Here is a 13849-nt window from a genome sequence, read left to right as displayed (position 1 = left end):
GTTTCCTCTCAACTTCAGATGGTCACGATCGCTGTCTTTCGTGTCTGGGCGCGACCCACATGGAGGCAGCGCTCGTGGATGGTTCATGTTCTCACTGCGAGAACATGACCATGGCAACGTTGCAGTCACGGCTTGCTTTCGTATGAAAGCAAGTCACCCCAGCGGCTCCCCGCCTTGGTCCTTCTACCTACAGGTTTGAGGCCAGCGCAGCTAGCACTGGGGGCGATTTGGGGACCCCAATGGGACCACCTCTGCCGGGTATCCCCCCGCGGACCTCCCATTCCCCAGCACGCTCGTCTGCCCCAATCAGGCTTCCGGATGAGTCCACCGGCTTGTCTCACGGCGAGTTTGACCTCTTGTTTGGAGCCCGCAAAGCTGATGAGCTCTCAAGCACAGCATCGGAGAATGGGCTTGTCCAGTCAGACGCAGAAGCTTCAGCTGGGCTCCCCCCCTTCGGGGACGATTGCCCAGTCACAGGCTGATGCAGAGATGACGGACATGCTTTCCCGGGTGGCCGCAAGCGTCGGGCTAGAGTGGAACCCTCCACTCTCCCCTGAACCCACGCAGCTCGATGATTGGTTCCTGGGCTCACGGCCCCGCCCCTGCGCACCCAGCTGTGGCACACATCCGCCCCCGATGTGACAGTCTCTACGGGTTGTGAGGACAGGCCTCTTCCTCCCCCGTCCCAGGCTGTTCCAGGGGTGGTCACAAGAAGCCAGGTAAGTGCTTAGATGTCCCTAGACTCAGCACGGCCATGACATGGTGTGACACCTCAAGCTCTGACCCACCGCGAGGCCCCACCTGCCGGTACGTCCAACAATGTTGTCCCTTTGGTCCTCCTCGCACGGAACTTGGATACGTGGCTTGGGCTTTCCAATCCATCACGATGGCTGGTCCGGACCGTCCGACTCGGCTACGTGATTCAGTTCGCCAGGCGTCCGCCCAGGTTCAGCGGTATCCACTTCACCTTGGTGAAGGACGAAAACGCTGCTACCTTGCGCGCGGAGATCGCCACCCTCCTACGGAAGGGTGCGATAGAACCTGTCCCTCCGGCCGAGATGAACAAGGGGTTTAACAGCCCCTACTTCATCGTACCGAAAAAAGGTGGTGGGTTGCGGCAAATCTCGGACCTGTGAGTACTGAACCGGGCTTTACACAGACTCCCGTTCAAGATGCTGACGCAAAAACGCATTCTGGCGAGTGTCCGGCTTCAAGATTGGTTAGCGGTTGTAGACCTGAAGGACGCGTACTTTCACGTCTCGATTCTAACTCACTCTCGGGACATGTTGTGTGCACACAGGGACTTGGTACTCTCACATCTCAGCCGATTAGGGCTTCGGGTCAACTGGGAAAAGAGCTAGCTCCTCCTGGTTCAGAGCATCTCTTTTCTCGGTTTGGAGTTGGACTCAGTCTCATTGACAGCGCGCCTCACGAATGAGCACACACAGTCGGTGCTGACCTGTTTGAAGGCATTCAAACAGAAAACAGTGGTTCCACTGAAACTCTTTCAGAGGCTCCTGGGGCATATGGCATCAGCCCTTGGTGTTCCCCTAGAGCAGGTCTCCAGGTGCGTGGTGGTCATGACAGATGCCTCCAAAACGGGCTGGGGCACTGTTTGCAATGGGCACGCAGCTGCCGGCTTATGGACGGGCCGGAGGCTGAGTTGGCACATCAACTGCATCGAGTTGCTGGCAATTCTGCTCACCCTGACAACATGGCAATGGTAGCATATATCAACCGCCAAGGCGGTCTGCGCTCTCGTTGTATGTCACAACTCGCCCCTCGTCTCCTCCTCTGGAGTCATCAGCACTTCAAGTTGCTGTGAGCCACTCACACCTGGGCGACCACAACACTGCAGTGGATGCGCTGTCATGGCAGGTTACCCTCAGGGGAGAGTGGAGACTCCACCCTCAGGGGGTCCAGCTGATTTGGAGTCGACTCGGACAGGCACAGGTAGACCTCTTCGCCTCCCAAGAATCCTCCCATTGCCCACTCTGGTACGCTCTGACCGAGTCACCTCTCGGCATAGATGCGCTGGCACACAGCTGGCCTCCTGGCCTGCGCTAATATGCGTTTCCTCCAGTGAGCCTACTTGCACAGACTCTGTGCAAGGTCAGGGAGGAAGAGGAGCAGGTCATCCTGGTAGCACCCTACTGGCACACTCTGATGTGGTTCTTGGACCTCACGCTCCTCACGACAGCCCCCCCCGGCGAATTCCCCTGAGGAAGAACCTTCTTTCTCAGGGATGGGGCACCATCTGGCACCCATGACCAGACCTCTGGAATCTCCATGTCTGGCCCCTGGATGGGACGCGGAATACCTAAGCGGTCTACCACCCACGGTGGTAGACAAGATCACTCAGGCTAGGGTCCCCTCTACTAGGCGCCTGTATGCCTTTTAAGTGGTGTCTGTTTGCTAAGTGGTGTTCTTCCCGACAGGAAGACCCCCAGAGATGCGCAGTCAGATCGGTGCTTTCCTTCCTGCAGGAGAGCTCGGAAGGGCGGCTGTCCCCTTCCACCTTGAAGGTGTATGTTCCTGCTATAGCAGCACACCACGACACAGTGGACGGAAAGTCCTTAGGGAAGCACGACCTGATCATCAGGTTCCTGAGAGGCACCAGGAGGCTGAACCCCTCCAGACCGTGCCTCGTTCCTTCATGGGACCTCTCTGTAGTTCTTCAGGGTCTACAGAGAGCCCCCTTTGAGCCTTTGCAGTCAGCTGAGCTTAAGGCACTCTCCTTGAAGACTGCCCTCCTGACTGCACTTACTTCCATCAAGAGGGTAGGAGACCTGCAAGTGTTCTCTGTCAGCAAAACGTTCCTGGAGTTCAGTCTGGGCTACTCTCATGTGATCTTGAGACCCCGACCTGGCTATGTGCCCAAAGTTCCCACGGCCCCTTTTAGGGACCAGGTGGTGAACCTCCGAGTGCTGCCTCAGGAGGAGGTAGACCCAGCCCTGTTGTTGCTGTGTCTGGTGTGCGCTTTACGCATCTATTTGTATCACATGCAGAGCTTTAGAATCTCTGAGCAGCTCTTTGTCTGCTTTGGTGCACAGCGGAAAGGAAGCGGTGTCTCCAAGCAGAGGATCACCCACTGGCTCATTGACACCATAGCTATGGCATATCATGCCAGGATGTGCCCCCCCGATAGGGCTACGAGCCCATTCTACCAGGGGTGTAGCGGCCTCCTGGGCCCTGGCAAGGGGTGCCTCTCTAACAGACATTTGCAGAGCAGTGGGCTGGGCAACACCCAACACTTTGCAAGGTTCTACAACCTCCGGGTGGAACCGGTTTCGTCCCAGGTAGTGGCACGCAATACAAGCAGATAAGCCCGGGTTAGCCGGCTGGGTGTATTGCTTGTACATAGCACCTTTCACCTCCTCTGAGCTGAAGATGTGCGCCATTAATTCCCAGTAGTGTTCACAAACTATGTTCCCTGGTTGACTTCCTCCGAGACCTGTGGCAGTCGAGTTTTTGGAGAGACTCGCTGCCGGCCCAGTACACGTGCTAACTAAGAGCCCTGTTCTGGGGTAGGTGCTCCGCATGTGGCGGTTCCCTGTAAGGTAACCCCATGCGATGTATATCTTCCTCTAATTCATTTCCCTGTTGGCAAACTGCGTCTTCCTTGGGCAGAGCCCCCTCTGCCACAGTCTCCATGTTTGTAGTAACTCCTCCCCCATTGGATAGGATATACCATGAGACTTCTCCACATGGTCGGCAAGACACAACGTCGAGTGAGTGACAGATAGGGAACGTCCTGGTTACTTGCGTAACCTCCATTCCCTGATGGAGGGAACGAGACATTGTGTCCCACCTGCCACAACGCTGAACTACCCACTGAAATGGCCGGACCTTGTCTCGGTTCCTCAGCATAAAACCTGAATGAGTGGTTGCATACCAGCTCCTTTTATACCCGTATGTCTGGGGGAGTGGCATGCAAATTCCACTCGCCAATTTTCATTGGCCTTTTATCAAAGACCAGAGGTGTCTCGGGCTCCCAAGCGTGACCCCTAGTGTCACTACATCGACACAACGTCTCGTTCCCTCCATTAGGGAACGGAGTTTACGCAAGTAACCAGGACGTTATACAGCCAACCTCAATGTTAATGTTATAATATTAAGCTACAATGTTATTTGTTATTTGAGGGCAGTTGCTGGCTAATTCTAGATCAGGGTAATAAATCAAGTGTGATGGCTAATTTGAGATGAAATTAAATCCCAGACAATAAGTTACAGACCCTCAGGGACCTATAGACCAACTTACTCTGGAAACATACACGATTTTACCAGGTGTAATGGCTGTTTTTAGGTACAGTGTGAAGCAGATCACCTAAAACCCCCTTAACTGTTTTAAAATCACTGTACCACACAGCCTCAATGGCTTATTACTTTTATAAAGCTGCAACAACAGCAATATGATAAAAGACACTCATTTATTAATTATAATCAGGATAAATAATTCTTGTGCCAAGTAATACAGTTCAGTAATATAGCTAATTCCATTTACGCATTTGGCAGACACTTATACCCAAAGCTACTTCAAGGTATACATTTTATCAGTTTGTAATCCTGGGTATCGTACCCATGATCTTTCCATTGCTTGCGCCATGCACTACCAGTTGAAATTCCTTGGCACATTACCTAACTGGTCCGGTCAACCCATTAGGCGACATAACCGGCTGCTTAGGGTGCCATATCTAGGGGAGCACCGATCAACTGATACAATTTCAGTATGTACAATTTCAAACTGCGCCCCCATGCGCTCTGATGACATGTACAAGCACCCTCCCCAGAAAACTGATAGACTCACTAGGGCGGTTACTGTGTCGCTGTGTAGAGTCGGAACTAGCGATGCCTGATTCGGCTTGCAATTTTTTAGAAACATTTGGACAGTTCACAAATCGACTGAAACATTTGGAGCATTTTCTCACACAGTAAAACAGTAAAGGGATACTTCAGAAGACAGAAAACAAAATGTGTGCTGAATGAATTGGATATTTACCTAAAATCTATTGAAACAAAATATTCAAATGTATTCTATCATTTGCCAATGATGAAGAAGGTCATGTGCATGTGCAGCCTGTGAATGACACTTTCAGGACAGCCCTCAGATGTTGCATATGCTGCCGCCAGTCATTACTATAAATGATTATATCATATAGATATGCGCGGCATATGCCGTATGCGGTCTGAGGATCTAGTCCATGAGGCGCTCGAATGTGGCCGGTGCTCCGAACAAACCGAATGGAAGCATCACGAATTGGTGTAATCTGAACGGTGTGGAAAAAGTCGTTTTTTTCTCTGGATATTGTAGTTAAAGGGATCTGCCAATAACCCTTTGTTAAGTCTAGCATTGAGTAAAATTGAGCCGTGCCCAACCGATCAAGTAACTTGTCAATTCGTGGCTAAGAATAAGCATCAAATTTGGACACCACATTCACTTTCCTGTAGTCCACACAAAACCGGACCGAGCCGTCGCTCTTCGGTACCAGAACTACCGGGCTGGCCCAAACACTGTGCGACTCCTGTATTACTCCAATTTCAAGCATTGCCTTTAATTCTTCCTGAGCTATCTTTTTCTTGTGTTCAGGAAGACGATAGGGGCGGCTATGAACCACCACCCCTGGGGTGGTCTCTATAAGGTTCGTGCGACCGGGAATGGGTGAAATCACGTCTGCGAATTCCACTTGCAACCGGGCAATGTCTGTAATCTGCGACAGTAAGAGGTGGTCTCCATAAGGGACCGGAGTGAATGAATTTGGTTTGGGAGTCACCTCCGGCCCGAGCTCCGCCCTCTCCGGAACTTCAGTCGCCAAGGCTGACAAAATATGGAAAGACGGTATATAAAATATTTTTGATTTGTTTTTGTTTTGGCTTGTTTTCCAATATAAATATCTAAAACTCCTTTAAAACAATGTACATTTTCTTTAGCAGCTATACTGCAGAAGAAAAAATTGTTGTCTAAGAATGTTGAATATAATATTAAAAATATAAATATTTTAAATTATCTAAAAATCCTTTAAAAAAAAGATGCATTCACCTGAGAAGCAGCATATAAGATATTTAGTAGGGATGAGTGAGTACACCATTATCTGCATCTGTATCTGTTCAACCAACGAAATTGTCTGTATCCGTATCTGTACTCAGAATGGGCATGGCTTAAACCGGAAGTGGGCGGAGAAAACCGGAAGTTCCCTATCTGTCACTCACTCGACTTTGTGTCGATGTAGTGACACTAGGGGTCACACTTGGGAGCCCGAAACACCTCTGGTCTTTGATAAAAGGCTGATGAAAATTGGCGAGTGGTATTTGCATACCACTCCCCCAGACATATGGGTATAAAAGGAGCTGGTATGCAACCACTCATTCAGATTTTCTCTTCGAAGAAAACTGAGCTGACTGTTCATTCACCTCTGCTGGATCTGACGGCGCATTTCAGCGGCTTCTCCCTCCTCTGCACTGGTGCACTGCAGAGAATGCCCCTGGGCACTTCGGCAGAAATAAGAGAGTATATTTCTCGAAAAGTGTATATTTCTCTAAAAGAGCGGTGCACACGGAACATCTTTTATAGACGCCTTTCCGTTTGTGTGTTATTCCTGGTTGCGGTCGTTATCTCTCAACTTCTGATGGTCACGATCGCTGTCTTTCATGTCTGGGCATGACCCACGCAGAGACAGCGTTCGTGGATGGATCATGTACTCATTGCGAGAACATGACAATGGCAACGTTGCAGTCGTGGCTTGCCTTCGAAGAAAGAATGCCACTCCAGTGGCTCCCCGCCTCGGTCCTTCTACCTACGGGTATGAGGCCAGCGCGGCTAGCACTGGGGGCGATTTGGGGACCACCTCCGCCGGGTATCCCCCCATGGTCTTCCCATTCCCCAGCATGGTCGTCTGGCTTCCGATCGGGCTTCCGGATGAGTCCACCGGCTCGTCTCCCTCTTGTTCGGAGCCCGCGAAGCTGATGAGCTCTCGAGAGCAGCATCGGAGAGCGGGCTCGTCCAGTCAAATGCGGAAGCCTCAGATGGGCCGTCATCACGACCAATGTCCACCATTCCATTTTGGCAGCTTTGAGCCCTTGCAGTCAACTGAGCTTAAGGCGCTCTCTTTGAAGACTGCCCTCCTGATTGCGCTCACTTCCATCAAGAGGGTAGGAGACCTGCAAGTGGTCTCTGTCAGCGAAACATGCCTGGAGTTCGGTCCAGGCTACTCTCACGTGATCCTGAGACCCTGACTAGGCTATGTGCCCAAGCTTCCCATGACCCCTTTTAGGGACCAGGTGGTGAACCTGCAAGCGCTGCCCCAGGAGGAGGCAGACCCAGTCCTGACGTTGCTGTGTCCGGTGCGCGCTTTACGCATCTAATTGGATCGCATGCAGAGCCACTGGCTCATTGACGCCATAACAATGGCATATCACTTCCAGGACGTGCCGCCCCCGGCAGGGCTACAAGCCCATTCTACCAGGGGTGTAGCGGCCTCCTGGGCCTTGACCAGTGGCGCCTCTCTAACAGACATTTGCAGAGCATTGGGCTGGGCAACACCCAACACCTTTGCGAGGTTTTACAATCTCCGGGTGGAACTGGTTTTGTCCCGTGTAGTGGCACACACAAGCAGGTAAGTCTGGGAAAGCTGGCCGGGTGTATCGCTTGCGTATAGCGCCTTTCACCTCCTATGAGCTGAAGACATGCGCTGTTGACTCCCAGTAGTGTTCACAAACTGTCAGACGAGTTCGCGGATAAACTCGCTGCCGGCTCAGTACATATGCTAACTAAGCCCTGTACTGGGGTAGGTGCTCCTCATGTGGTGGTTCCCCATAGGTAACCCCATGTGACGTATATCTTCCACTAATTTGTTTCCCTGTTGGTAAATTGTGTCTTCCTTGGGCAGAGGCCCCTCTGCCCGTCACCATGTTTTTAGAAACTCCTCCCCCATTGGGTAGGACCTACCATGGGACTTCTCCACATGACATACTTCCGACAAAGTGTATGTATTTCCACTCAAAATACCGTCCCCCTCTTTCTGGGCGGGGTGTGGTCTCCGCGGTGTCTTCCCCTTGGGAGGGACACCCCCCTGATGTAGACCTGGTGGCCCCAGTCGGTTAATCCCTTTTTTTGGGGGGAGAGGAATAAAAAAGTATAAGAGGCCACGACTGGGCTAGCCTGTCTCTATCTTTTGGGCAGTCGACTTGTCCCCAAAGGGCCATTTGACACTCATAACAGCGTTGGGGGAGGTTACATGTCAGCCTGTTGCGCTGGCTACGAGGCACACAGTGGTCTGCCCGTCACACACCGCCAGTTCATGTAACACAGTTCAGCCAGTTGCGGCATTTCGTATAGGGAACCCTAGTGTCACTACATCGACACAACGTCGAGTGAGTGACAGATAGGGAACGTCCTGGTTACTTGCGTAACCTCCGTTCCCTGGTGGAGGGAATGAGACGTTGTGTCCCTCCTGCCACAACGCTGAATTACCAGATGAAATGGCCGAGCACAAAACCTGAATGAGTGGTTGCATACCAGCTCCTTTTATACCCGTATGTCCAGTGGATTGGTATGCAAATACCACTCGCCAATTTTCATTAGCCTTTTATCAAAGACCAGAGGTGTTTCGGGCTCCCAAGAGTGACCCCTAGTGTCACTACATCGACACAACGTCTCGTTCCCTCCATCAGGGAATGGAGGTTACGCAAGTAACCAGGACGTTTTAAATTTAAGCCTGAAATTGATATATGTTGATCAGAAGTTGCTATATTTAGTAAAAAACTATTCACAGAACAGCCTCAGAATTGAGCTTCAGAGCAATTTTTTTGATCACAAAAGAGAACTATTTACAGTTTGTTATAAACTTGAATGAATAAATGAATCGATGAACACATGAAGTACAAAGTAAAAAGCATGAACTACAGTTTTTATAGTCAACATAACTTTCTTTTTTTTTTCTTGTTTTTTACTCTTTAAAAATTACATTTATACAGTGTAATGTTTCTGTGTGTGATCACTTTTTTTTAATGCCTAATGTTTTTATGGGGGGGGGATTTTTTTTATTTCTACACAAAGTAAAGCACAGTGTTAATTATTTGGTGTGTGTGTGTGTGCTGTGCAGTCAAACACGTAGGCTATATGTATATATATATATATATATATATATATATATATATATATACATACATACATATATATATATTAAAGTTCTCAAAGTAACTCTGAATTTACGAGAGATTACCTTTTAAGAGAGAAGAGCTGACAGAGAGGCTGCCTGTGACGATGGCGAGATTGCATCTGTGTGGGCAGCAGAACTGCAAGCAGTCTGTGTAGTCGAGGAGGCAGAGCTCTGTGTGTAGCTGGCCTATCACAGAACGATGTGGACAGACACAGCTAGCAGCTGGTAGTACTACCCAATGAGGATTTTTCTTCATCACGAGTACGGATATTGACACATTTCACTCGGATGATACTCGTGCTCGTAAAAAGTACATTATTCATACCAGATACTTGTTTCAGCTGAGTACTCGCTCAACCCTAATATTTAGACTTGCTTTTAGAGAATAGATCTTGAATATGAGTATATTTGGTTTTTACTGCACTCGCAGAAGTATAACCAAGTGAAAAAGTACACTTATATACAAAATACACTTATACTTGAGATACACTCTTTTAAAGCAAGTCTAAATATCTTGTATGTTGCTTCTCAAGTAAATGTATCTTGTTTTAAGGATTTTTAGACTATTTTAATTGGAAAACAAGACAAAAACACTTGATAACAATAGGATTTTTTGCAGTGAATTTCTTACTGAATTAAACTTAATATAAACCCTTTAATTCAGTGAATGTCATTTAGAGGTATTTTTAAAAGATTATTTTGTCCTCTTTATTGTTAGTAAGCACATTTAATACAACTTTTAAGTCAGGGCACAAGCTGAATAATTGGTTAAGAGCTAATGATTAATCATTGCAATAATCACCGAATAGACAAATAATTGTTCTAATAATCTGTAACAGGTAAGGGATGGGCAAGGAGGAGGTGGGAACCGGCTGAACAATCAACATAAACTTTTAATGCATAAATTAACTTAAACAAACATAAACAGACACACATGCAACACGGGATACACATGCAACACGGCTGCCTGCGTCTCTCTCTCTCAAACTGGCACTTCCGGCTAGTCTTTATCCCCCTCCCGGCTGATTAGCCTGATTCAGGGCCGGCCGTGTGTCCTCACTGTGCTGTCGCCAGGTCCTCAACTGCTCCTCCGCCCTCTGGCAGATGCCAGCTCGCTCCTCCCCCAGCGGACAGCAGTGAGTCCTCCAGCCCCTGGCGGATAGAACTGCTCCTCCCCTTCTTCAGCGGATGGCAGTGGTTCCTCCAGCTCTCAGCAGCCGGCAGCGACCCCTCCGTGCCCGGGCAGACGACCGCGGCTGCTCCCCTCCTGGCAGATGGCAGCAGCGAGGACTCCGCAACAGTGCATCCTTCCTACCTCCCAGGTTTCGGCACCAACGTAACAGGTAAAGGATGGGCAAGAAGTAGGCGGGAACCGGCTGAACAATCAACATACACTTTTAATGCATAAATTAACTTAAACAAATATAAAGAGACACACATGCAATGCGGCCGTGTGTGTGTCTCTCTCTCTTGAACTGGCACCTCCTGCTAGTCTTTATCAACCTCCTGGCTAATTAGCCCAGTTCAGGGCCGGCCGTGTGTCCTCATGGGCCGGCCCTGCCCTCCTTCTCCTCATCACATAATCATTAGATTAATCGATTATCAAAATAATCGTGAGTCGCAGCCCTACTATATTACTGGTGTCACTGGAGTTGCCATGGCAACCAACCGGGCCCAACTCAAACTGGAGAAGATCATAACAGACATCTCTGTCTTTGGTAGGGTTGCCAGGTCTCTGTTTCAAAACCAGCACAATAGCCGATCAAAACTAGTCCATAATTAGCCCAATGACCTATAAAACTAGCCCAATATCAAAACTCAAAATATGCCACTCCCAAACCTAATAAACATTTTTAAAGTCTCTATAGTCCCCTTTCTGATGATTTCCCTTCATTTGTAGGCCTAGTTGAGACCGCAAATTCAGCGCATAATAAGAATTCCAGAATACACCAATTTGAGACATTTTTCGTGTGATAAATTGGCCTATGTAATTCTAATATATATTTCTAAACAATGAACTCTGAGGTTGATCATCAATGGAAAATGCTTCAGTAGGTGTCATGTGATTTCAACTGGATATACTGCATTTCATATGAAAATGTAATTCAAACATTTCATTCAAATATAATTCATACTAGAGATGCACAGATAGCATTTTAAGAGAATGAGTATGAATACCGGTACTTTCTTTTTGATACTCACATGGAGAATAACTTTACTATTAATAACAAAATACTGGTCACCTGTTTTTTATTAAGTGTAATTTTATTGGGTAAGCAATAATGAAACTTTGTACTAGGGCTGTCACGATATTCGATTTTTCACACCATGGTTATTGTGGCCAAAATAATTCACGATATCGATATATCGCGATATCTATAGAAACCTTTGGGGAAAAAACTTTATCAGTCAAATTATTTTTTACTTTATTTAGTTTTTCTTTTTTACCCATGCAACGAACATAAGGAGACAGATAAACAGGGCACATGCATTTACACTTCTTACATTCTCAATCTATGGCAAATTTTTGTGAAGGAAGACAAGCATGTTAAGTTTCTCTGGTTTCAAACTGGAGTGAAACACTGTCTGAATGTTTCCTGAAGAACTGAAAAGTCTTTCTGATGCAACACTGGTGGCGGGAATGCAAAGGATCTTCTGTGCCAGTTTTGCCAACCTTGGAAACTCCTCATTGTCTTTCCACCACTGCAGTGGGTCTTTATCCACAGAAATAGTGGGCAAGGCTGTGTATGCAGAAACTTCTTGAAATGTTGGTGTAGATTTTACCATGTCTGCTGATTGTCTGTTCTCCTGTTTTTTCATTGTTATCATTTTGAGAATACCAGCCAAGCCTTTTGGGGCCTCAGGGATAGAGACACTGGTCCCCTCATCTTCACATTCTCCTCTGGCAGAAGACTCCTGTGAGAGAGTAGAAGTGCTACCTACATTGTCAGAAGACTCCTGCGTGAGATGCTGCTCTAGCTGTCTTTTGACTGAATCTGCCTCTTCCATGAAGTTCAACTTGAAGCGGGGGTCAAGTACGCAGGCCATGTTAATCACTGTAGATGAACCAAAGAGAAAATTCATTATTAACGGAGCTCATAAAACACAATCAGTCATGATGAGTAGTAATTATATAAGACTATGAATAAGGTGAGGTTGGAGAAATTTGTGGTACCGGCCTACTCACCATTAGCCATATTAGAATCCTCATACCACTCTTGTAAGTTCTTGCAGATTGCATGTTTCATGCTCCTCACAAGGCTGCTGTCATCATCCTTTTCTGTCAGGATGGATTCAGTCAGATGCTGAAGGACAGGCCTCAGGGATGAGATTGTGATACAGGTCTCTGCAGCCAGGGAATCAGTAAAGGTTCTGAGTGGCTTCAGCACCTTACATGTGTCCTCAAGTGTAGAGATGTATGACCCCCTTAGCACAAGATGCCTGGTATTTCTGTCAGCCATGAGAGTTGCTGTCACGGCAGCATGTTGTTCAACAAATCTGCAAACATTATATTAAATGAAGTTAGAAAAATGTTCCTAATCTACACAACAGGCTTGCTGAGAAGCATCCAGCATATGTGTGTGTGTGCGCATGGGTCTGAGAGTGAGAAAAGGCAAGTGAGTTTGTAAAACTAAAGCATTTCTTTATCTGCTGTTTTCATTTACATTTTTGTTTTCATGCACCCTTTGCCTTTTAAGCATAAGAAAGCTTATACTGAGTTGACACTGACAAAATAATTAAATGAACAGGATTATTGCCATGCACAAGAAATTCAAACCTACCTAGAAATCATGTCGTACGTAGCCCCCCATCTAGTCACAACGTCGTGGATCAGGGTATGTTGAGGAAGATTAAGATCTGCTTGCTTTTTTGCCAGCTCTCTCCTTCTCTTCCATGAGTGGTTAAATCCTTGTACGACACTCCTGCAAGCCCTCACAGAAGCATCCACTTGGTCAATCTTCAGGGCCTTTCCAAGAGCAAGATTTAAATTATGTCCAAAGCAGCTGAGCCAGTTCGATGGGAGGAGGGATTTAAATGCAGCCTTCATATTTGTGCCATTGTCAGTAGTGACACACTCCACTGCTGACTGCTGAATTCCCCACTCTTTAATTAGGTTTTCGAATGTCTCTTTAATGTTCTCACTGGTGTGGTCATCAGGTAAAAATGCAGTCTCTAGATATGCAGCTTTCATTTCCCATGCTGGTGTGATGTAATGAACTGTTAAGCTCATATAGGGGTGTCCAGTATTACTGGTCCAGAGATCAGTTGTAAATGCAAAGTGTTTGGCTTCAGCCATAGTGTTGGCAATGTCAGATTTTAATTTTAAGTACATGTTTGGGATTTCTTTTTCAGAAAAGTGTTGTCTTCTTGGGATTTTGTATTTTGGAGCAACTGTTTTCATCAGCGCATTAAATCCTGGCCTCTCTACCATTCTAAAGGGTATCATGTCCTTTGCTATGAATTAGGCTGGTGACTCAGTGATGGCTGTGTCCTCAGATGCACTAGCCATGTCTGCTTTCCTCTTCCTTTCCACAGACTCAAAAAGTGTCAGCTGACCCGAGACTCTGGGTTTCTCAGTCTTCTTTGAAGCTCCCTATGAAATTACAAGAGAGAAAATACGGTCAAGATAAACAGTATGATGAATAAATATTAACATCAAAACTGATACTTTAACCTGTTAACTTACGTACCCC

General features: G+C 47.3%; 1 protein-coding gene across 1 annotated transcript; it reads right to left on the bottom strand.

Moving 5' to 3' along the window:
* Window positions 1-11669: 11669 nt before the first annotated feature.
* LOC127452272 (E3 SUMO-protein ligase ZBED1-like) lies at window positions 11670-13452 on the bottom strand. The gene is made up of 3 exons (XM_051717611.1): window positions 12938-13452; window positions 12343-12653; window positions 11670-12211 (listed from the first exon to the last, which is right to left on the bottom strand). Exons 1-3 carry the CDS (start codon window positions 13450-13452, stop codon window positions 11670-11672), a joined length of 1368 nt encoding a protein of 455 aa, XP_051573571.1.
* Between the last annotated feature and the right edge of the window lie 397 nt (window positions 13453-13849).

Source organism: Myxocyprinus asiaticus, chromosome 14 (genome assembly GCF_019703515.2).
Source record: "Myxocyprinus asiaticus isolate MX2 ecotype Aquarium Trade chromosome 14, UBuf_Myxa_2, whole genome shotgun sequence".
Classification (NCBI taxonomy): Eukaryota; Metazoa; Chordata; class Actinopteri; order Cypriniformes; family Catostomidae; genus Myxocyprinus; species Myxocyprinus asiaticus.
This window is presented reverse-complemented; position numbering and strand designations above follow the sequence as displayed.